The sequence below is a fragment of the Petaurus breviceps genome, unplaced genomic scaffold (genome assembly GCF_028583685.1).
Source record: "Petaurus breviceps papuanus isolate PSGF00001 unplaced genomic scaffold, PetGlider_PUasm1.0 80, whole genome shotgun sequence".
In the NCBI taxonomy this organism is placed as follows: Eukaryota; Metazoa; Chordata; class Mammalia; order Diprotodontia; family Petauridae; genus Petaurus; species Petaurus breviceps.
Genome location: NW_027186540.1, coordinates 2,971,582 through 2,997,667, shown reverse-complemented (window position 1 = coordinate 2,997,667; position 26,086 = coordinate 2,971,582). Strand labels below are relative to the sequence as shown.

General features: G+C 39.4%; 1 protein-coding gene across 40 annotated transcripts in view; it reads right to left on the bottom strand.

The window, feature by feature from the left end:
• LOC138175978 (CUGBP Elav-like family member 2) overlaps window positions 1-26,086 on the bottom strand; it is a 697,415-nt gene that overhangs the window by 145,912 nt on the left and 525,417 nt on the right. For all 40 annotated transcript variants that reach the window (XM_069106622.1, XM_069106621.1, XM_069106593.1 and 37 more), the window contains one exon: window positions 200-282. In XM_069106622.1, coding sequence (XP_068962723.1) covers window positions 200-282 — 83 coding nt within the window. The remainder of the gene's footprint in view (window positions 1-199; window positions 283-26,086) is intronic.

Sequence of the window (26,086 nt, the reverse complement as noted above, 5' to 3'; positions counted from 1 at the left end):
AAAGTTAATGTCCATCCTACTTTATGGTCCAGCTAGAGGGTGCGGCTGCTGTCCATGAACTGAGGGGGTCAGTCAGCGCCCAAAGACCAAAGCTTTTTTTTTTTTTCTTGGCAATAAGAGACCATAACTAGAACCTTCAGCTGAAAAGGGGCCATTTTCAAGCAATAAAACGATTTGGTACAAAAGTAAACGAACTCACCCCAGGTAAGGTTTTAATGTTGTGCAGCGCATTCTGAGCCTCAAGTGCGGCTTTTCTTGTATAAAACGTTACGAAACAACAACCTACAGAGAGAAATGAAAAGGTTTTTAGAAATGTCCGTGAACAGGCTGGCTTGGTGGCAATGAACAAATCATATACTTTAAGAGAATGTACAATTTAGAAATAATAAAGAGCATGAGAACAGTAATAACCTCTCAATCATTGACACTTTGCCTTTCATTCTAAATCACATTTATTCTCTTTATCCAGGTTGAAGAAAAAGGCGATAAGTTCATCTACTACCGCCAGCAATGCAGTGTTTCAGGGAATTTTGAAGGTGGCAACAAAAGGCAAGGGTAGTTAATCAAAATGACAAAAGGACACAATCACTTGGAATAAATCCTTTTTTAGTGTTTTTGGAGTTCCCACCCTTAAGACTTAGTTGATTACATTGTCACTGTATTTTAAATGAAGTTGGAAATGATTTGGAAAACCCCCCAATCTGGAGTTGGTAAACAACTCCGGAAGCCTGAGATATCCAGAATACACAGCCTGGCTACTCTTGACATGACCTCTTCCGGACACCACAGGTCAGTGCCTGCTCATGTGACCTGGGGTTGTTCTGTCATCACCTCTCTCCCAACCTCCGTCTCATTTTCTAGAAGAAAATATATTTTTAAAATGCTTTATTAACTTCTGATTTACATCATTCATTTCCGCCAGATTTTGAGTTACAAATTTTCTCCCCGTTTTTCCGCTACCCTAGAAGAAAATATTTCTAAAAAATGCTGTCAATGTTAAGCTCGGTGCATATTTTTTTTTTTTGCTAGGTTTCAGCTTTAAAAAGGCACAAAAATAAATGTCAATGAAAAATTGATGCTTTAGGGGCGGCCAGGTAGCACAGCAAGTAAGAGCACCGGCTCCAGTGTTGAGAAGACCTGGAGATCTAATCCCGGGCTCAGACACTTAGTACCCACTCAGAAACACCTGGCCGTGTAACCTTGAGCAAGTTACTTAACCCCAATTGCTTAGGAGTGGCCAGGTGGCTCAGCGAGCAAGAGCACCGGCTCCAGTGTTGGGTACGACCTGGAGATCGAGTCCCGGGCTCAGACACTCAGCACCACACCCAGAAATAACTGGCCGTGTAACCTTGAGCAAGTTACTTAACCCCGATTGCTTTAAAAAAAAAAAAAATTGATGCTTTATCTGATCTGTATTTTTCTTGGCAAACTTGGTAAATTGAGGGGGGAATAAGTGACATTATGCACATTTTCTGATAATATATATTTTTCCATCAAGGCACAAAGGCATCCTAACATACAGCTGTTATGTATTGAGCGATCAGAAGAGATTTAAGAGGCTCTCAAAGAGATGCCAAAACATAGCAATATGGTGGAAAGATATAACACCTTAGGCATAATCCTTGGGTAAGGATGTAAATAGGACAAAGAACAGGAGAGAAGAAAATTGTCATATATAAGGTTGCAAAGGGCATCACAGACAAGGTTTTTGGTGACAGCAAAGTGGACTATAAAAGCTATCAAAAGTTGACAATTTGGCATTCCAACTTTTAAAGAAAAACTTACTGAGAAGGATTACAGGAAAAGAAGCAGTGGAACATTTTGCAAAGAAACAAACCATAGATACATTTAAGATGATTCTTTACTCTACCCAGAAGAGCACCATGTATATTGTTTACGTAGTTTCACCAGGCCGGATCAAAAAATTAAATTATTTTTAATGTAGCCTCACACTTGACTTAGCTATATATAAAAAGACACAATCCTTACAATTATAGCACAGTTTCTTGGCATATACAAAATATTTTTCATCAAAAGATCAAGAAACACTTCAAGTGTATCCTTCCAATAAGAGACTCCACAGATTCTGCAGACCTTCACTGACAGAGGGATTCAGTCTTTATTTGGGTCTCCCAGTTCCATCAATTGAACTAACTTGACTATAGCCCATTTGTTGAGAGATTTTTCCTCAAAAGAGCTAGAGAGTCACAGGAGGGTCTAAAATTGGGGAGTGACATAATTGTACTGTCAAAGCAACAAGGAAGAAAGATGATTTATAAATGAAGGAAATCTTATGTCAACTCATAATTATGTCTTCTTATGTACAAAGCCAGCATTGGGATCCCTCTAACCTTAACCATATGCTGAACTTTGAGGGATGTAACTTCCCCCCAGATAAAACCCAAACATTCCTCCCTCAAAATTATATTCCCCACCTGCCTCAATGCCTAAAATTCTACCCTTAGATAATCATCTTTCTGAGCTTAAAAGGGAAGAGTTTAATAAGCCACTCTCTTTTAAACTACACTATCCCTGGGAAGGATAACATATTAAGCTATTAGTCAGCTATTAACAACTTCATGTGCATTATCACTCCATCAGATTCTTTCCTTTATGAAAAGGAATCAAGGCAATACAAGAGGGTTTTTTTAAGGAGAAGGGCTTATTTCAGAGCCTGGGACAAGTAGGCCTTACTGGAGGAACCCCAATGAATCTCACATATGGGCATGGTACACAGCATGCAGAAAAGGTCAAAGAGCACCCAAAGACAAATTTCTCCTACTTTACCATTGTGTCTAGAGGCAAACCCTGCTAGTCTAATGCTGCTGCATCTATGAAGGTTTTTTTTTTCATTTTAAAACTCAGGTCCTCTTCAATAAATGTACCATACCCAAATCTTTCCCATTTCCCCCATTCCAAAGACATTAGATTTAAACAAGAAGATACTAAACTGGAGATCCTATAAAATTCTTTCTGATAAAAGTTTTGACTGAAATTCATGGGAAAGCTCATTTGATCATACAAATGGTAAAATTTTATTTCCCTCTCACTTCTGTAACTGTTGTTTCATAGACAGATAATGATTGTGAATGAGAGGTCTGGGTTCTTTGGGCTCCTGGTTGACCTAGATAACAATCACTTAAGTCCTCTGTACATTAGCGGCCTTAGCTCTGACAGCATACTGAAAAGCCAGTGGTAAACACCATTTCACCAAAAATTGCATGGAGGTATACACATTTCTTGACTGAACACAGAAATTTTTTTAAAATTGGGTTTGTTCTTTATCTCTGCCTGGTAGGAAAGCTCTCTGCTTCATTTTGTGTACATATTCAAACACTCCACTCAAAGGAGTATTTCATCAAGCTGTCTACATTTTGCAGAATAAATATGTGGAAGTACAAATTGAAACTGCCATCTTTGGGCACAGCCATTTTGGTTTTGGTTACCAGTGAATTTAATTTCCCCCATTCCCAGAACAAATGGCTCTAAAATGGGGAAAAGTGTTTGAAATATCATTGTTTCTGTCTACTATCCAAGTCAACAACCACAGTCCTTCTGCTCATCATTCAGTGTGCTCGCTTAAAACTTTAAATTCATTTATAAGAAGAGATTATTTAACTGAAGTAAAAGGAGAAACATGATTTTCCATGATAGAGTAATTACCATGACAATGTGTCAGGGTGCTACTACAAATCGTAGAAAAAAACCCCATGAAGTGTGGATGGAGATGAAATTTTCTTTCCTGCCTGTCCTAACTGAATATACCGCTGTCAAGGGAATCACCTGTCTCATAGGTTTCCCCGAACCAGCTGTAACTCTGGTTTGAAATTCCCTGGCTTTATTTCCAAGGTGGCTAGAATACCAGATGGTTCAGAAATCTGAAGATGAGAACAGGTCTTTCTCCCTTCCCAAGTCTCAAAAGCACTGTGGTAACCTGTGTGGTTAAGTAGTTCCACTGATGTGCTTCCAAGGTCAGTCCCTCAGGTTTGCATAGATGTCAACCTTCTGTCCAGAGGGAAAGGATGGATGGGAAATCAGAAGATATGGAAAGGTCTTTTACTTCATGCTAAAGAGTACCTACAAGGTCTCTGGAGTGCCACCAGGGCTAATGGGTTCGACAATCCAGATGGTCTGCAGGCCATAACCATCCTACTTCATCCCCAGATGGGAAGCCCTCACTATTCTCTTTCACATTTTATTACTACCTCGTTTCATTTAATGCTGACTACTAAACACCTATAACTCATTTTTCACAACCTTAAACTGCTCATCTGATGGTTTCTGACAATGAAACTAAGCCTATTCAAAGGTAACAACACACGTGATACTTTGTTGCTGTACACATTTGATAGGCAGTGTAGTGGATAGAGCACTGGCTTACAATCAGGAACACTTATCATCATGAGTTCAAATCTGGCCTCAGACACTTGTTAGCTGTGTGACCCTGGGCAAATCACTTAGCCCCGTTTGCCTCCATTTCTCATTTGTAAAAAAAAAAAAAAAGTAAGCTGGAGAAGGAAATGGCAAACAGCAAAATGGGGTCACAAGAGTTGAGCATGACTGAACACCACCATTACTATTACCACCACCACCAGCAACAGCAACAACAATAACACCACCATCACCACCACCAACATAGTTGTGAAGAACATAATGCCTTGTAAAAGTTGGGGATGCTTGCACTTTGGTTTTGAAGCAAGAGAAAAGCAAGAGAAATGAATGGTAGAGGGATATCAAAGTTCACTTCTTTTCTTTCTGCATGCAAGCCCCATATTCTCTATGGTGTGCACCACTGGTTTTTTAATACTTCATCAGAGGTAGGGCAGTTAATGTGTAAAAGAGTTAAGCGATTATTTCCCTAGGTTTACCAGGAACCCAAAGAAATCAGAGTTCTCATTTACAATAGAAGGGAACATTCATGTTGTGACTTGAGGGGTGCTAAGAGATTCCCAATTCTAAATACCTCCTTCAAAATCCTCAGCAGTATCTAAATTTAGACCACATGCACTCTTCTTTTTTTTTTTTTTTGAGGGGGGAAGGCATGGTGATTGGGGTTAAGTGACTTGCCCAAGGTCACACAACTAATAAGCATCAAGTGTTTAAGGCCAGATTTGAACTCCTCCTGACTCCAAGGTTGGTACTCTATTCACTGCCCCACCAAGCTGCCCCACACATGCACTCTTTTGGTAACCACTGCTAAAATAAAAATGTGTAAAATGGGAGGGATAACCCACGATCTTTGCCTCTAAACCCATCTCTCTAGAACTTTCCAGTTTCTGTTGAGGGCACCACAGTCCTTTCTGTAATTCAAATTCCGAACCTGAGAATTAGCCTGGAATCTCCCTTACCCTACATATCCAACCAGTTGCCAAATCTTGACAATTCTACCACCCCACCACTTGTCGTGTTCATCCCCTTATTTATGCTAATATGGCCATTGCCTTTATATGCGTATATACAGAAAAAATATTAAGAGAATATAAGTAAATACAAAATATTGAACTATAAGGTAGTTTAGGTGGGAGGATACACAAGTGAGGAAATCAGGAAGGGCTTCAAGTAGAAGGTGATTCTCAAACTGAATCTTTTTCTTTTTTGCCTTTTTTGGAGAGGGGAGAGCAGGGCAGTTGGGGTTAAGTGACTGGCCCAAGGTCACACAGCTAGTAAGAGTTAAGTGTCTGAGGCCGGATCTAAACTCAGGTTCTCCTGATTCTCCAGGGCCAGTACTCTATTCACTGCGTCACCTAGTGCCCCTCGAACTGCATCTTGAAGGAAGAGAGTGACATGAGGTAGAGGTAAGAAGGGAGTGTCTTCCAGCTATGTGGCAAGGAAGGTCAGTGCAAAGACATGGGGATGAGAGATACCGAGGGAGGGACATCTAAGTAACTGCATTCATACATGGGTTTTGAGGGGACTGTGCTGAACAGCTGAGTTCTAAAGAGAGGGAGAGGAGAGGAAGAGTTTTTATAGCACAGGATGCTCCCAAGAAGGTGAGAGATGGCAGTGGGAGTCCCCAGGCAGTCAGGAAGTAGCCAGAGGGTCTGGAGCAAAGGGGGCACTGACAACAAATGCTTCCCATTCCCAGTTTTCCATGGATTTCCTTCCTACTGCTTAGCTCCTCTTTTTCTCAGTCTTGAGAGGGTGGCTTGGAATCGTTTACTTCCCAGATTCCCAGGAGGTAGTAATTCTAGCAGTAATACCTGCATATGTTCAGCTCATAAAGCAATCTGTAATCAGTAATATAATTGTGAGATATGATTACACCATCATATGTCAGAAGTTGAGAGTGGCAATCCCCAGAGAGACCAAGTGCTACATGCTCCAAATGGGGTACTTGGTGTCTGACTATATCTCTTCACCAATATTTCTTCTGTCATAAAGAGTTCCCTTAGGTATACTGCTAGCTTAATTGCTGAATAATCTGAGACATTGTTATGGGTTTCCCCCCTCTCATTTTCAAAAGAGAAACCTCAAACAGGAGACAGGTCAATGTTTGGCATCTTTACATGAGTGTGCTCACATGCACACATGCATGTACCCCCCTCACCCCCAAAAAACCCTCAACCACATGTGCAGGAGAAAAAGATATATTTTATATAAAATCACAATGAAGGCATGCAACTTTACTGAAAGACTTTAATTTTAAATGAACAAGTGGATTTACCAGCAAATAAACCATCTGGATTATCATAAATCTTTTCAAACCACAGCTGTTTCTCTTGAAAATCTTTACTGTGAAACTCTTGGGAATATTGCATACTGAATAAAATTTATTGTGTGTGCAGAGCTAACCAGTTTATGCCATAGTCTGCCTAGAAACAGATACCAATTTACTTAGATTTTTTCAGTGTGGGAGAGGAAGGTTTATTCCTATAAAAATAACACCTAAGTTCAGATTTATAAAGCTTTAAAAGTTCTGTTGGTTCTTGGGTTGCCATGAAAATGGTTACCAATTTCATTTAGAAATGTTCTCTGAGCCAGACTTAAGAGTTGGCAAGAGAAAAATGAGTGATAAAGTCTAAGACCTTCTGAAGAGACACTAATTTTCTTTGTTTTGAGTCCATGGGGGCATCAAACATTTAATTTTTTTTAAAAGAGGCCAAATCAACAAATATATATTCAGTGTCTATTATGTGCTAGACGCTAGGGATGCAAGTACAAAAAAATTACAAAATCTCTGTCCTCAAAGAGCTTATATTCTAATGGGTGAGGCACCAAGTCCATATAGATATAGTGGGGTGCAAAGGCCAATTAGGAGGCTGCTTTAATAATAATCTATGCAAAAGATGATGAGGGCTTATGGGAGGTGAGCGAAGGGGTTAAATGCAGGCCATGTTGTGGATGAAGAAACAGAAAGACTGGACCTGTGAGGTGAGGAAGACTAAGGGGTCAAGGAAAATGTTATGAATGTGAACTATGAGGATGCTGCTATTTTGGACTGAAACCAGGAAATCTGGAAAAAGGGAGGATTTATGTGGAGAAATAACGAGTACAAATTTGGACATGCTGAGATTGAGATGTTTCTGGGACATCCAGCCTGAAATATCCAACAGGCAACTGGTGATGCTGAACTGTAGTTCAGGGAAGAAACACACTGGATAGATATACCTGGGAGTTGTTTGCATAGCTATAACAATGAAAATCATGAAAGCAGATGAAGTTAATGGAGAGAGAGTAGAGGGAGAAGAGGGCCTGGTACAGAACTTTGAGTAACACCCACAATGAAGGAATGTGAGATGAATGATGAAAGACAACCAAAGAAAATGGGAAGGAATAGTCAGACAGGTGGTTGGAGAATTGAAAGGGAGGAGTGTCAAGAAAAGCCAGAGATGGGAGAGCCATCATGCACGCGAAGACAGTCCACGGTGTCAGAGGAAGCAGAGGGGTTGGTAAGGATAAGGAGGGAGGCAGGGCTATCACACAGAGCAATTAAGAAGTTCCTGGGGCCTTTGAAGAGAACAGGACATAGGAAGTCAACCTGCAAAGGGCGGAGGAATAAGTAGAGAAGGGACAATGGCCAAAATGGCTGTTATCGTCCAACTATTCACATGCAGCAGTGCATACTTTTCCAATCATGTTACAATATTTTATATCCTAGATGGTGGAGAATCAGCTATGTTTCTAAACTTCTTTTGGGAAAGGCCTCTCCCAGTTTTGTCCTGGTTTGGACATAAGTTAAATTAGCTTTTGAGAGAGATTTTTCTCATGTTATCTAATTCTAATTATAAATTCTCCCTCTAATTTTATCATCCAGGGACAGGGTAACAGAAGGTAACTAAGTGGTACAGTGGACCAAAAACTGGACCTCAAGTCAGGAAGACCTGAATTCAAATCTAGTCTCAAACACTTAATAGCGGTATGACCCTGGGAAAGTCACTTAATCCCTGCCACAGTTTTTTCATTACAAAATGGGAATAATAATCTCTCTCTCTCTCTCTCACATTGTAAGGATAAGATAATATTTATAAAGTGCTATATAAATGCTAGCTAATTTTATTCTTATTGGAGGCAGCTAAGTGTATCAATGGATAGAGCATTGGGCCTGGAGTCAGGAAGACCTGAGTTCAAATTTGATCTCAGATACTCACTGCTGTGTGATACTGGCCAAGTCACATAACTCCTGTGTGTCTTAATCCACTGGAGAAACAAATGGAAAACTACTCCAGTATCCTTGACAAGAAAATCCCACATATAGTGTTGGCATGCTATGGTTCACAGGGTACAAAGAGCAGGACACGACTGAATAACAACAACATTATTGTTATTAACCCCAGGAATCATTTAGGCAGCTTTTCTGGTCACCAAAAACAATCCCTGGGACACTAGAGCTGAGGATGAGGATAAAGTTCTGTGAGAAGAAGAAGAGAGACATTGGTTTTCCTATAATTCTCTTTTTCACTGACAAAGATGAAGCAAACAAAGAGCTTTCCTATTCTGGGTATATTATCACCCGCTGCCAGTAACTGAACTCTGACCACGGGGTGTATGGACACACATTTTCTGTCTTCAAAGCCCACCAACAACTTAGAAGTATGAAATCTGCTTTATTGCTTTACTTTTTTGGACTAATAAAATAAGCACGTCAAAAGAGCTAAATAATGATTGTGTCATGAGTGAATCCTGTATTCTTTTAGCAAAGTGATGGAACCCTAGCAGAAAAATTCAATTCAAGATCCATTCAAATTCAGGACATCAGCAAAGTCATCATGTTGTGAATTGAAAATTCCTTTAAACACCGCCTTTGAATTCTAAGGGGCTGCCAGATCAAGGGAGTGTAGCCCAGCAAGGCTAAATGAGTGAAGTCCTGCTCTGGGTTTTTGCCCCCTTTCTGTGAATGAACTTCTCCTTTGTATGCAACATTTGTAAGCAAAACAGGTGCCCAGCTGTATACAAGCTTGGAATTTCAATTGGGATGCTGGCTCCTTGTCAAAGTAGTACAGCTCATGCCAGTATAAGCCAGGGGAGGGCTTCTCTTTTTCTCTCCACTCAATTTTAAATATTACACCATTACAGCCTATTATGGGAACTGTGGTATAAAGGATAGCGGGACCAGCCTTGAAGTCAGGAAGAGCTGGGTTTAAGTCTTGCCTCTGACACATACTGGCTGGGTGACCAAGGACAGATAAGTCAATGAACGTCTTGATGGCCTAGGCATGTCTGCAAAACTGTAAATTACCAAAAAAAACCCCCACCCTCAAACAAACTGTAAATTACAGATACACTGCAGATTTGCCTAGATGGAAGGTGTTTCTACATTAGGCTATCCCTACGCCAATGAAATCCCAGGGGTAGAACCAATCCCAGTTCCCTCATTCTCACACCTTCTTACAATATACAGTAGTTGTCAAACTGAATTATATTTTTTTGTCCCTTGATGACTTTCTTGCATTATATGTTTTTGTCTCAGAGTTATTCATTCATCCTAGCCAAAACAAATAATTACAATTTCTACCAAGTAAGCAAGGTTTCAAAAATAAAAATAATCCAACCACAGTTCCATTTCATTAAAACTAGAGGAAATTCCATACTAATTTTTTTAAAGGAAGTGGAATATTTTTCCTCTTTTTTGGGCTTGTAGATAACTATGGAGATTGCCACCTGTGTCCGGGGGGTGACCAGACCTAACTTGAGACTGGGCTGAGTTATTACTAACAAGCATTGATAATACATTTTCTGCTGGACACTATGCTAAGTGTTGATGCAAAGATAAAAATGAAATACTCCCTGCCCTCAAACAGTTTAAATTCTCTTGGAGGAGACAGAAAAAGGGGAATGAGCCTGTAATTCATTACCACATGAAGCTCTCAGTAAGGAGCTCCTGCCAATGCCAAGTCTGGACCTTCTCTGTGACTTGTTGCCTAGAGCACCAAGAGACCCAGTGATTTGCCTCACATGATACAACCAGAATGGGTCAGAGGTGGGTCTTGAACCCAGGTTTTCCTGGTGTTGAGGCCAGCTCTCTCTCATAATACCCTGCTGCCTCTTATTAGGATCAATAAAATTTAGAGAAACCAATAAATACCAAAAATATAGACAATAAGATACAAGGTGACTTGGGTCACTGGAAGATGGCACAGTGAGGTGAGTAGCAGTTAAGAGCATCAGGAAAGATGGCATGGAGGAAGCTTTGAAGGAGATTGTGTATTCCTGAAGAGGTAAAGGGAAGGATGGCTCAGACAATCCCCAAGGCTCCTTCTAGCTCTGAAAGTCCATATTTTGGGATTATCATCAAAGTTGGAACTTTTCAGAATATCATCATAGACCTCTATAGCAATCTTCTAGCCTAACTCCCTCATTCTGTGAGAGATGATAAAATTATAACAAGGGCTAGACATGATCTGGGGAGGCTTGGAATATTCTTATTTATTCAGAGCAACAGATAAACGTATAGCCTTATAACCTTACTCGGGGAAAACTGTATATATTCTGCTCTGGATATGACCAAATAGGCCACACACACTTTAATTTTATTTCTCCCTCAGTTTCTTGCATAGATATATCTACCTTGAAATCTAAAAATGGAACTTCTACTTTCAAAGTCATCAGCTATCCAATACAAATGCCAGGTCCTATAGAAATCAACTTTTAATGACACTACATCCAATTAGCTTAGTTTTATAGAGTTTGATATAATTGGCACCCTGATGTAAAAAGTATTACCATCTGGCCACCAACTAGGAAGCAAAGAAACAATCCGTTGCCATTCTAATCACAGTATATTACAAGTACTCTATAGTTTGTAATATAAGGTATAATTGGAAAGGAATCCCAGTGGAACCCACAAAGGCAAACGACAGACCTGATCTTCAAGACATGATGTCTGATTTCCTTTTTGTTTGGGGCATGTGCTGGCGATCAGATCTGTCTGACATACCTAGATTAGCCATGCTCATTCTCTGGCCCTTAGGAGAGTAGGTAGGCTGGATCCTTGATAGCAGCTTTGTCCCAGCAGATGAAAAATCATCACAAAGGGCCCAACAGCTTCATCATTTCCTTCTCCTCCACCCCCAACTCTTTGTACCTCATGTGCCTTTCTGTTAATTGGCCACAAGTCCTGGGTTACTGTCAACCTTTGGATGCACCAGGGAGTTATCATAGATGAGCCATACTTTGTCACTCCTGTCCCCTTGTGAATAAAAATGCTCACTCTAAATGTCCTCTGCCTGGAAAATTGAGGTCTTATTTTTGACCTAGATTAAATCTACTGCATTTTCAAACCTTTTGGGAAAGCAACTGAGGACTAATGTGCACAGCTACATGTACGGCAACACTTCCTCACCCATTATTATGTAAATTCCAACTAAAGCAGAGACACAGATAGAAAAGATAGCAAGGGCAAAATTGCTGGAATTTGCTTTTTTCCCCTTGCCTGGTTCTCTGAAATAAGCCACTTATGTTAAGCCATTTTAAATGTCTAATAGCTATAAAAGTATCTGAAGAATTTTAATGTCAGGTTCCCCTCCCTTCGTTCCCTCCCTCCCACCCCCCCCAACCCCCCAAAGGACAATCATAGCTTTTAGCTGCTTCTTGAACTCTCGTACTCCATGCTTCATAAATGCCAAGTTCATGGCTAATGTGACTGTCTGTCAAGGCACTGTGGGAAATGGCATGAAGAAAGAGGCACTTTCCCTTTGTTAGAAATAGAGCATTTGACTTTTGGAACAGGAAACAATAAGAAAACAATTGATCTGATGCACTTGAAAAATTTATTTTTTAAGCCTGATTCTAGAACAGTTGAGGAGAGAAAGTCATCAGGTATTTAATAAATGTTGAAAGGAGTTGAAAGGGTCAATTATTTAATACAATGCCTGGCACACAGTAGGCATTTAACAAATGCTTATTGGTAGACTGAACTCTAAAGAGTGCTATGTCTGAGGTAAGTATAATAAGCCAATAAGAAGGCCTCCATGATACTGCCTTGTACATACCTCAGAAACTCAGTAGGACTGGGCCTACTGACTCACTCTATGCTAAACCTCCATAGGAATCTCCCCAGCATGGCAGAGTACAGATTAATGATGTCAACAGTAAATGCTATTCCTTCTAGAGTGATAAGGTACCTCAAAGATTTCTGCCAGGGCTTCATTTCTGTATAGTAATTCTCTATAACACTATTTGCTACAGGCTGAAATGGGATATAAGGTCAGTCTGTTTTGATCTCACTACAAGGGGATACAGTTATTAAAGTATCTCATTACAAAACTTGTCTGGGCTCATTGATTCCGCTACTTCTTGACCCATTCTTTCCCCAACTCCTCATAATGAAGTTACAAGTGACTCACTATCATCAAATGCAGTCCTTATCCTCACTGATTTCTCTCCATCACTCAACATGTTGATTTTGGACACTTTCCCCTTGCTTGGTTTCAGAGACCCAATGTTTTCCTGAAATTCTTTCTCCTTCTCTAACCATTTCCAGCCTGGGCTATTATACACCCCTTCTTAGTCCTAATGTCAGTTTGGTTTTTGCAAAATCTTTATATTTATAAATATAGAATGAGACCACCAATTGTTGATGGAAGACATTTGTAAATTTGATAATCAGAGGTAAATGAAGAAACTAAATGCATGGCTGTTTTGGTGATACAGGACACTCTTTTCAGTTTTGTTTTGTTTTCTGTTTTGTTGTTGTTGAGTTGTTTACAGTCATGCCCGACTCTTCATGCAGGGTCAGGAAGATGAGTCTTCCTGACTCCAGGACCACTTACATGACCACTGAACCACTTATATGGCAGCTAGGTGGTACAGTAGACAGAGTGCTGGGTCGGGAGTTAGGAAGATCTGAGTTCAAATTTGACCTCAGACAATTACTAGCTGTGTGACTCTGGACAAGTCACTTGCTCCTGTTAACCTCAGTTTCCTCATGTGAAAATGAACTGGAGAATGAAATGGCAAATCACTCTGGTCTCTTGGCCAAAAAAAAAAAAAAACCCAAACGGGGTCACAAAAAGTAGGACATGACAAAAACGACTGAACAACATTGTGTTGTATCCTCCTACATAGGCCTGGCCGTGTCATTCTGTTGGCCCAAGAATTTTCGGTAGCTCCCTTTGCCTCTACAATGAAAGACACATTTCCCCTTTTGGCATATAAAGACTTTCTTTCCAAACTGAGTGTCATCCTCAGCTACTCACTCTCTTGCCACTTACATCTCCAATCAGTGGTCAAGTCCTGTTGTTTCTACCTTTGTAACGTCTCTTGTATACGTCCCCTTGTTTCTTCCTACACAGCAACAACCCTTATGCAGGCCCTCATTAACTATTGCAATAGCTGGCTGGTTGGTCTCTCAGCCTCAAGTCTCTCCCTATTCTAATCTGGGGTCATCTCCAATCCTCCTGATCTATATCTGGCCACTGGACCCAGACAGCTCTGGAAGAGAGAGTGAGGCTGGTGACTTTGCACAGCTTCTCCCTCACTTACATCCAATTCACTTGCAATTCACAGCATCACCTTCCTGATATCCCGGTCCTCTTAGAGAATGAAGGACAAACAACGACTATTCTCACTTGTCCTCTCCTCAGCCACACTGATCTTCCTACAAGGCAGATCTGACTATCTTGCCCCTCTCCCCCACTCCTCCTTCTGGTGGCTCCCTAACACCTTCAGGATCAAGTATACAATCTTCTTTTTGGCTTTCAAAGCCCTTCACAGTCTATCTAGCCTTTTCCTACTCTTCCAGTCTTCTTTTACCTTACTCCCTTCCACACACACTGTGATTCGTTGGCACCAGCCTCCAGCTGTTCCTTGAACAAGACAGTTCATCTCTGGATTCTGACAGTTTTCATTGACTGTCCTCTATGCCATTTCCACCTTTAGCTTCCCTGGTTTCCTTCAAGTCTTAGCTGAAATGCACCTAAAGCCTTTCCCAGTCCTTCTTAATCTTAGTGCCCTCCCTCTGAGACTCTCTAATTAATCCCGAATATAACTTGTTTGTACACGGTTATTTGTGTGTGATTCCTCCCATTAGAATGTGAATTCCTGAAGAACAGGGGCTGGGTTATTTTGTTTGTTTTACTGGTTGGCCTTTCTTCCTATCCTTAACATAGTGCCTGGTACACAGTAGGCACTTAATAAATGCTAGCTGACTAACTTAATCACCTGGCTCCCAGCCTCTCTTTCCGAGTTAATTGCACATTATTACCCTCCACACACTCTACATTGCAGTCAAAATTACCTCCTTGCTGTTCCCTATACATGACATTCCAGCTGTGCACATTTCCACCTTGGAATTCTTGGCTCCATTCTAGGCTCATGAGAGTCAAGAGACATCTCTCATCTTCTCAGTTGTCGTCTGACCTTGTCAAAATTATCAGGTGTTTTGTTTATCTGTTTTTTGGGGGGAGTAATATATTTTATATTTGATTACATGCGAGCGTTTTTTTCTTCTCCATTCAATTCACCTTGTACAACTGGGCCATGATTTATAAGTTAATACTGATAGCATTATGGGTATCTTTTCCAGTAGGTAAATCTCTTATCTGGACCAATGCTTCCCATGCAAGGAATTTATCTGTGTAGGCAAGCATGAATTGATGTTACAGTGATTATATACAGCAAATCTATATCTTCCCCTGAACAGCAGTCTTGGCAAGTTTGTTGTTTGTTTGTGTACTGTGGGAGATTGGGGGGGGGGTGGGCGGTGCTGGAGGAATGGCACCCTTTGTTTCAGAATTCCCATACTGTCATGTGGATCCAAATACAGACCTCAGAGAATTTTCTTATAGATGCTAGAAAGATGAAGAGAAGATCTTGTTTTTTTCTGTTTCACCAATAGTATTTGTTCTGCATGTACCCAAGGAAACATCTATTAATTACCTTCTCAGGGGTAACTGTTTATATCACAACAGTTTGTATTTAAGCAGCATTTTCTCCCAGACAACTTCAGGCCTGGATAGGCATGACTGAGTTAAACCTTCCAGAGTCCCCGTAAATCACATACAATGCAACAAGGGGCAGGTCATGTTATTTCTATTTTATAACAGAAGAAATGAGGCAAGGAGAGCCAGATCAACAAGCCTGAGAAACACTTAACTACCCAATGCCAAATCCTAGACAGAAGAGAGGGCAAGGGGGCCTTATTTGCAAATGATGACTGTACCCCTTTAATGGGGTTTGGAATTGATTTGTTGTCTTGTTTTCTAAAGTAATTACTGGGAGCTAGCCAGTTCACCCTTCAGAAGGGCCTCAATATTGTAGGCTCAGTTGGCTTTAGTGGAATCATTTTGATGACTTTCCTCTGGAGTATAATGATATTTACCTCAACTATATAGCTTCCTGTGCTCCCAAAATGCAAAAAAAAAATATAACATAGCCCTGAACTGTTCTTTTCTACTGAGCATGCCTGGTTTTACTGCTGTAGAAGGAAGACTGCTGATTTCACTTCCCTTGTATGATGAAAGCAACAGAGGGAAGGAGGAGGAAAGATTGGTGTCCACATGGAGACTTGAAGTAGAGGAGTCCAGGGCTATGAAGGAAAAAAGAGGAGAAAAATGGCATGGGATATAGCATGTATCACCATCATGGATTATATTCCCTATGAGTTAGCTAGAGTTTTACTTTCAAAATCATCACACAGTTAGGAGGCATAGTGACAGAGACAGACACAGCTATACATGGGTGTCTACACAATACTAATTATTCCTTGAATGTGGCATAATGGAAGAAGTCAGAAGACCTAGGTTCAAATTTCCTCCTGGAGTGTCTCCTGTCATGGTTTTTATGACACTGCTCTTGCTTAGTTTTCTTCCTACTTGACCATTCCTCAGTTGTTGGGTTTTGTTTGTTTTTGTTGGAATGTCTCCCAAGGCTCTGTTATGGCCTCTCTCTCCTCTTTTCACTCTATACTATCTCATATCCTTAGTCTTTCCCCCAAGCTATAGTCATGTATCACCAACTGCCTTTTGGACATCTTAACTTGGATGTCCCATAGGCATCTCAAAGGCAACAGGAACAAAACAGAATGCACTCTCTTTCCCCTGCAACCCTCCAGTCTTTTGGACTTCCTTATTAGTGTCATGGGTAATCAGTGCCATTCTTGACTTCTCATGCACCCCATATATTGAACCTGTTGCCAAATCCTAATTTCACAATATTTCTCTTCTCTTCTCTTCTCTCCTCTCCTCTCCTCTACTCTCCTCTCCTCTCCTCTTCTCCATCATCTCTCACCTGGGCTACTGCTGTAAGTAGCCTTCTAACTGTTCTCCCTACTTTAATAAGGTGTCAAGGTGATTTTCTAAAGGACAAGTAACCTCTATGATCAGTGAATTCCATGAATTACCTCCATGACCAAATATAAAGTCCTCTGTTTGGCATTTAAATCTCTATGTAACCTTGCATCCTTCCTTCTTACACTTTAGTCCTCTGTACATATTCTATGGTCTAGCTACATTGGCTTCCTTGCCATTCCATGAACACAAGACTACATTTCTAATCTTGATGCCCCAGTGTTAGCCGTCCCCCATTCCTGGAATGGTCTGACTCCTCACCTCTACCTCTCAACTTCCCTACGTCCCTTCAAGACTAGGTTCAAGTACCATCCTTATGAAAACTCTCCTGGAGCCCTCCTTCCAAGCTATCAAACCCTTAATGACCTATATTAATAGTCAAGCCCTGCAACCTAACTAAACTACTATTTAACTCACATTTAAGTCCATAAGAATTACAAGACATTTGACAGTGTCTTTGCTAAAATATTTTACCAAAATCTAGATTTAGCATTTATGCATACATATTACATATATAAACACACAAACAAATACATACACAAACATATATAAACATATATGCACATATCATATTCTCCTTATATATGTAATTGACACTTTATTAAGAAAGACAAGAAAGGAAGTTAATCTGGCATGGGTTGTTTTTGAAGAATCCAAGCTGATTTTTTATGATCACTGCTTCCCTTTTTAATGTTCATTAACCATCTCTTTAATAATTGGTTACTAATTTACCCAGGAATAAAAGTCAAGCTCATAGGTCTTGTCCATAGTCTCTAATCTCTTGTCATTTTTTGATGACATTTCTGTTTCTCCATTCCTAAATTATCTTTCCTTTTCATCCTGATTTTTCATAGATCAGCCAAAAGTAGACTAACAATCACACCTGCAGTTCTTTCAGTATAAGTAGGCCTGATGACCTGAACATATTAGCAATTAGATACTCTTTACTATGTCTGTACTGATATTGAGAATTGACTTGTCATTAGCTGATTCTGTTCTGTCCTTTTCAATAAGAAGGTCATCATTTTGCATGAAAGAAAATAAACAGCTTTGCCCTTTCTGTGTTGTTAGTTATCATTGCCCAATCAATTGTAAGCAGTGGTCTTATCTTTTCTTTGATCCTCTCCTTCCCCCGAATGTAGTAAAAAAAGCAAAATATATACATGCAACCCAAAACCAAAACCCTTTTTGCTATCCTTAGCTTTCTTCCTACCACCTGGTTGTTCTGAGCTATAGCTTTCCTATTATTATTCTTTATTTTTTCTTCTGAAACTGTTTTATATTTATTTTAAAAACATTTTTTCAGTTACATGTAAAAGCAATTTTTAACATTAATTTTTAAAACTTTGAATTCCAAATTCTCTCCCTTCCTCCTTCCCTCCCCCCATTCACACATTGAGAAGGCAAGCAGTTTGATATAGGTTATACATGTCCTATCGCTATTCTTGAAGGACTATGCCATACTTTTGTGCTAATCATGTACATTACCTACTCTTGCTTCCATTTTTGCACATATCTTCTAAAACTCTAAGTGGGTAAGCTCTCTGTGTATTCACATTGGCTTCTTTAGAAAATTGTTTTCCCTTCTCAATAAAAGTTTCCCTTGTGTTTTTCATTGTAGGTTTTCATTCTTGACAGTTTTCCATCTTATTAGGCTGATTTTCCCAGTAGAATTTTAGTCCATGGGATCCTGCCAATCATTTCTCTGAATCTTTAGAAATTTGTCAGACAATGCCAGGCTTTCTGTTCCTTCTCTATCACATGTAAGTTGGAGTGGTCATTTTGCCCTAATATACCATAATTTTCACCTCAGCAGAAGCAGATCTGTGATAGAATTTGACTCTGTTGGTTTCTCTAATTTTTAAAGGATGAAATTAACATTAAGGCAAATTAAATTATTAACTGCTGGAGGGAGCAGAAGAGAGAAAGAGATGGGGGGGGAAGAGAGAGGGAGTGGGGAGAGAGAAGGAAAGAGGGAGGGGAAGAAGAAGAGGGGGGAGAGGGAAAGAGAACAGAAGATATTTAAATTCTCCCATCTCTATATTCCAGGCTTGTAATAAGTTTCTCAAACTCCTTAACTTTCTTTCTGTTTTCATGCTTCTAACCTGATGAGAAAATTCATTATCAGAAATCTAAACCCTATTCTCAGGCAACACTTTCTTATCCAGCTGTTTGCTTCCCAAATCTGCATTTCTCTTCAGTATCCCTTACCTTCAATAGGTAGCAGTGATGAAAATGCCAGCTGTGTCCCTAGGTCTTCAATTTCCTGTCAGAGACTTCATAAACTTTGGTCATGGCTTCTAGGTTCCTTTTGGCATACCCAAGCCCCTTCTCAGATCCTGCCTCTGTCATTTACCACCTGTGTCACTTTGAGCAAGCCACCTATACTACCTGGACTGCAGCTTTCTCATTTATTAAATGAAGAGATTTTTCTAGATGACCCCTAAGCACCTTTCCAACTTTATATATATAACCCTCTACTTATGCAGTTCTTCTCTTCCCAAACTGGCTTTCTTTTCAAGGTCTTAGTTCCTTTAATTAAAATACCTAATGTGTTCCTAATGTCTTCAGATCTTATGCTTTACTAGTCTTTCTGACTTCTTTTGCAGGGTATCAGTGGCCACTTGGGAAGAAAGACCAAGGCAAGATAAAGTAGTTGTTACCAGAATATACAATTCTCTTTTAACACCCCATTGTGCATCAATTCATGGTAAGCTCACTCATATAGTGTTAAATTTATTCACATCAGTTAAGGTAGACTTTATCTTTTAAAAAAGCAGGTTACTACCTTTTGGGTATGATTTCAGGGATAACAGAAAGGTATCCCCTGCCTAGAGAACCCAAACCAAAAAAAAAAAAAACAACTCGTCCTGACTCAGTTTACAGATGCTTGAATATTATGGTCTTTGAGTTTTGTAATTTTTGCCCAAATCTTCTGCTCTTATTTCATACCCTGAAAGATGTGATCATTTGAGGCTGCCAGTTATTCACATTTAAGGCAGAAAGATCAGAGAGCAGACTGTACTAAATGAGAATAATCAGAGACTGTATTGGATTGAGAGGTCATAGAATAACTGAAGACAAACTAATTTTATCACTTTCCCTGCCCCATAGAGTGGGGGGAGGGTGGGCTTTATCCTGAATAGTTAATTTATTGCAAACCTGACATTTAAAACCAAAGTAGTTTTAGAGCATTTTAGAAACGGTAAACACCTTATTAATTATCAAGTCCAGGGCTTAATTTTTTTATATTACATTACATTATATTATGTTATGTTATGTTACATTAGGTTATATATTATACTATGGACCCATTGGCAGACATAGGTGAAGCCTATCTTGGAATGATATTTTTAAATGCTTAAAACTATACATATATATATATGCATGTGATTTCAAAAGAAATTAATGATGTTGAAATAAAATGATAAAAATATTTTAAAAAGTTTAAGGATCCCAGTTTAAGAATACTTGATCCAGTTCCACTGTTTTATTTTACAGATGAGGAAACAACCATTGGCAGAGCCATCCAGGTCTCCAATTGCTCACGTATGCTCCTTCTCTTCCACTGCCTATATAACAGGCCATTCTATCTTTCCAGGTAATCAATCAAGTATTTATTGAGCACCTGGACTTCTGGCCTAAGGACTGGGAAGGCTACAAGATGCTCTCCTGCCCTCAAGGTGCTTGCCACATGTAGTTATTAGGTAGAGAAGTAAATTTATCTTCTCCTGCCATGCTGTGGAATGTCTTACCAGGGGGAGGGAAAAAAAAAACCACTAAGATGACAAAGTAAAATATCCTCTCAACTGTGAGGATTAAAGAAATTTCTCTGACTCGTTTGTTGATGAGCAGGCACTTGGCTTCATGCTAGGAAGGTCATGCCATATGTCAAACTTTCTCAAGTCACATGCACCTTGAAGTAGGGTTTCATCCTAAAAGCTTCATTTTTCTCACTTGTTGTCCATGACACAATTATTCTCTTATGAAGCCTTTAGGTGGGAAAAAAGAAAAAGAAAGAAAAAGCAAAGAAATTTCTTGCAGGCTCCTATTTTTCAGCTCAGACAATTCAACGAAGATAGAACTACAACTCTTTGGTGCCTTTGAGTGTAAGGGACACCCTTTAATTTCCTTTATATTTTCAAATGTTTCAAGATTAAAAAAAACAGACAGTATCTTTGAGAAATCGAAATTAAAAAAATTAAGAGGGGATAAAGTGTGAAACTGCTTTACAGTGAGGTTTCAAAATCTCTTAACAACAGATAGATGGATTATATGGAGCAGCCTTTGCTAGTCTTTTGTTTCCTAATTGTGTAGATGAGTAATAACAATGATAATTTTTCTTTGTTTTTGAAATAACATTTTTACCTCCCCGAAGATCACGGCACTTTATAAGTACAGGCAATTCCAAATTATCTTTAATAATGGAGAAGATCAGCAGCACAGATGAAAAACAGGTGAAAACAAAAGGGTAGAAAATTGAAATCTTTTTTTGGAATTTGTATTTAGAATACATTTTGTGATGAAGGGAGAGTTAATTATGTTTTGCTTAGGCTAATTTTAAAATTGATTTGCAATCCCTGAACAGATGCCAATTTGTACAAGGAAGGTACTTAGATGGACCCTGGGTGGAAAGGGGAAACCAGTTGAGGGTCGAAAAATTTGCTTCTGATAATGCACAAGATTTTATAATCAAATATAGAGAGAATATTGTATACCCTTCATATTTCCTGATATTGAGTGGGAAAGTTTTACATTTTTTATTTGCAGAGAGAAGAAACCAAGGTACAAAGTAATGAGAGTTATGAGATAATAGAAAATAGTATTAGAGCTATGGCTGGAAGACCTGAGTTTGATTCCTGGCTCTATGACCTACATAGTTATTTGCTTGGTCTCCCCCCAATAGGATGTGAACTCATTGAGTGCAAAAACCATGTCCTCACATCTCTTTGTTGGCTCAGGGCTTAGCACAATATCTGTCATAAAGTAAGCACTTAATAAATGATTGCTGATTGACTTATTGGGTGTGCAATCATAGCAAAATGTAAAGCACTCCAAAAATGTAAGCTGGATTTTCTAAAATGAATTCTTAAGCCATATTTACCATTATTAGCCTTAGGAAGAATATGGCCCATAGAAGAAGAGTTTGGATAGGAAGGTAAAGAGGTCTGCCCTAATTTAGATTGGTCATAGGAAATCTGATCCAATCTAAGATCTGTAGCAGAATGATGGTGGTCAGCAGCAGTTATTTACTCTGTACATATTTCCTGGTATGAAATAATGAGTTTTCTGAGGTTGATCCAATTTTTCTATTTCCTAGGTTGCTAATTAGTGCATTGCAGTGGTAATTTAGTAGACTGTGGCAATCAGTCACTAAACAGGTACTGTATCATTGTTACAAAATACATAAAGCACGTCGTCCTGTGCTCAAGATGTAAAGCAAACCAGATAGCAAGTCTCTGAAAATTGAGCCTTGAGAAAAATCTGCCAAATGCCTCTGTTCACTTTTTGTTTGATTTCCCTGGGAACTCTTAAATTGTGGGATTCTGAGAATGCTGCAGGCAGTTGGTTTTGTTCCCTCAGTTTAAGTGATTTAAAGTGACCACCAAAAGGATTCTGAGCTTATTGAGGGAGGAGAAGAGGAGGGCACAAATAGAAGTGAATGGGACCAGTGCTGAATGGAATTTGTAAGAGGTTAAATGATTATTGAAACCTGGTTGCAAAACTTTAGTGAACCTGAAAGAATAAATGTATTTCCAAAGTTAATTGGCCACTAGGGATAACTGGATAAATATTGCCATTTTATGTATGGAATGCAGAAGCTCTGTTCAGTCTTTCAGAATCAGATTTTGTCCTTATTCTCTTGTGTACATTCCACACAGCCCAGATTTTATATCACCAGCAAAGGAACATCCCTGGAGAGAGACTTACCAGATGAGACATTCAGGCCATGCAATCAGGGCATTTTTTTCCCTTGTGAATAATATTTTCCCCAATTACAGGTAAAAACAATTTTTAACATTTGCTTTAAAAAATTTTGAGTTCCAAATTCTCTGTCCCTGTCCCTCCCTCTCTCTCTCTTTCTCTCTCCCCTCTCCTTCCCCCCTCCCTCTCTCTGTCTCTCTCTGTTTCTGTCTCTCTCTCCCCCCACCCCCCCTGGTCAGGGCATTTCTAAGTCATCTGATGTTTAGATTAGTTTTTATCTCATTAGCCTTCATTGGAACTCCTCGCCCTATGGTAAACCATCTCATAATACTATTCTGGAGCATTAAAAACAACAAGAAACCTGTCGAAATTTCTAGTCATCAAATCCAATGTCTTGCCTGTCAGCACCTTTTAAAATATTGATAGTCCTTTTCTTATAACAGGCAACCAGTATGGAGCCTGGAGCTCCTATGCTGAATTTAAAAATGGACAACTTGCAATTAAATATATATTTTTTTGAGGGAAGACACCCTCAGAGGAAGGAAGTCATTCATCAGATCCCCTCATCTAGCCCCAGATCAATTTAATCCAGATTTAAGCAAGTACAATGATATCTAGGGACTGCTGTGTTCAAAGCCTTTGTATATTCATTTTGACATTCCTGGTCAGATTGAGATTGAGAATAAAGCAAGTTTAGGCCATGTCCAAGTTATGACAGGAGAAGTGTTTGACTGTTCCAAAGTGATTGGCAATGTACCCAGAAGGGGAGTGGATGGGGCAAAGACATGATTGGCAACTTAATCAAGGAGAGAAAGAAAATAAAGAAATTTGGGCCAAGTGAAGCATGGCTTCACAGGTTCCTCTATGCTCTTTATGTTAGTACTTTTGGTTTGCTGAGCCCCTGGTGCACCCCTCCCTCCATAAAGATTTATTCATTCTTTCACAAAAAAATTCAGTTGTTATGCACTATGTTACCTACTTGGAGCCACATAGATAAATAAGTTCTATTCCTTTCCCTTAGAGAGTTTACAATCTAGAAAGGGGAATGGGGGATAAATAAATATACACATTTGAATATGACAAATGTATAAAATGAAGTGTCATTAGATGAGATGAAGAATAAATCATTTTCTGTTGAGGGAATCAGGGAGAAAAATTAGTTTTGAGTTAGGACTGCCCTATATTCACTGACTCTGGGGATATAATTAAATAATTTGTGTTTTAATATTTCCAGCTGTAAAAATAGGTATAATAATCCCTGACTCCTTCATAATTCATGGGAATATTGGTAGCTTGAAAGGAGAAAAAGAGTGTACAATCATTTTCCATGGGAGAAAGGGGCAAAATTCATAAAAGATAAAGTTACTCTTCCCTTGTTCCATGTCTCAACCCAACCCCTGGTCTATAGTAATAGTGTTGTGGAAGGAGGTGGTTGCTGTCTAGTCATATCAAAGAAGCCTTGGGTTCAAATCCTATTTCAAAAACTGACCAGCAATGTGACTTTGGGCAACTCACTTAACTTCTCTGGGTCTCAGTTAAACTGTAAAACAGGAGGGCTGAACTGGATTGCCTCAAAGTTCTATTAGAGCATCAGATCTGAAGTCAGAGGACCTAAGTTTGCTATTTTTTCATGTCTGTCAACTCAAGTGAGACCTTAGTTTTCTCATATGTAAAATCGGGGGAATGAACTAAATGATCACTAATGTTCCTTACAGCTCTAAATCTAAAATCTTAAATAGAAAATAAACAAATAATCCTCAAACAATGTTTTGATTGTGATTTCTGAGGGATATTCTTTGTCACTCAGTTTCCTCTCCCTAAAGTCTACCCTGATTCCCTTCTCTGAATCTAATCTCTCAAAAGGACTATAATTCTTTTGCTGCATTTTCACATTCTAACTTGCATTGTATTTATTTGCGCATATGTCTTATCTTCTCTAGGCTATAAGTGCCATTGTCGGGGACCACATATTCTCAACCCCACAGGGCCTTGTGGATAGCAGGTGCTCAGTAAATATTTGGTGAATAAATAAATGAACAGAAATCACGTTGTTACTGGTATGGATTCAAAAGAGCATAAGATCCTTGAGAGTAGGGACCATGGCATCTTTTTGATGGTATTCCCCCAAAACTGGCATTTAATGAATATGTGTTGTTTGATGCAAGGATGGTTATAAACATGTATAGTAACTGCTTTAGAAGACTTCATGTTATTTTGAGAATGGAGGTGAACTCTGCAAACAGCAGTTTACTTAATCCCAAGGGGCTGGGCTGTACCTAGCTAAAATAAAGTTTGTCCTGCCCAAGATTAATCAAAGGTCAAAGAATGAATGTAAGTGACTCATACAAGAGTAGAGGTTCTGCCTCCTGGGTCCTGCCCTGCTCTTGCTTACTATTTGAGAAAGAACTCCATAGTCTCATCCCTCCAAGTCACTTGTTTAGGCTAGGAGTGAACAGATCCCTTTAAACTCCCATCAAAGTACCTGGCAGCTTGCACCAGGGCCATGCAAACTTAACTAAAGCTTCCCTAAGCCTCAAGGAGACACTGGGCAACAATACTGGAGCCTAGTAACCTTTACTCTAAATTCCTATACACAGGTCGCTGTTTCCCTTATAATTCTACAACAAAACCACAACAAGCTGCTGAAGACAGAAAAAGATAACTCCTGCATGTGGCTTTATGGACTGCCTCCCTGCTAACTTAGCTGTGGAATTATTCTTGGGATTTTGTACTGCCAAATTGATCATCTGATGTGAAAACCAAGAGATGACTTAGTGATTACATAACTTTAAAAAATTTCATCAGTCTTAGAAGAGCAGAAAAATCTCTTTGGTGTGGAACAGCAGGCCCAGTGCAACCATGCAGACTGGAGAACAGTGCAACCAGGAATCAGCTGGGGCAAATGTAAATCCATTAATCATTTGCGATTGTTGGCACTAATTTTGGTATTAAACTGGTAATATTTTAAAAAATTTTACTTCCAAATGATCATTTGGAAGCTAATTTCAAAAGATTAATAGCAAACAATACTTGGAAATAAGAATCCTCAGGCAGTGTATTAATACCAAGAAGGTACTGAAATGAATTAATGTCACCAGAAAAGAAAAAAAAAAACCCACTAAGGGTGAAAAAGGAAAAGGACAGATTTTAACCTTGTGTGCCTTGGTAGAGATGGGAAGAGGGAGGGGGAGGGGGAGGCAGAGGCAGGAAAGTGACACTCTGGGTAAAAAATATATGAATTTTTCTTTGTTCTAAGGGCGTATGTCATATAGCTAGTTGTATAATCATGTCACATCCTGTACAATCTGATGGGCCAAGAGATATTCTACTTCTGCTCCACTCCCAGTTTGTATCATTTCATAGGAAAGGGGATCCAGTCTGAAATTCAGCCAACTGGAAACTCAACTCCATCGTGTTGCTTTATTTGCTGGGGCTAC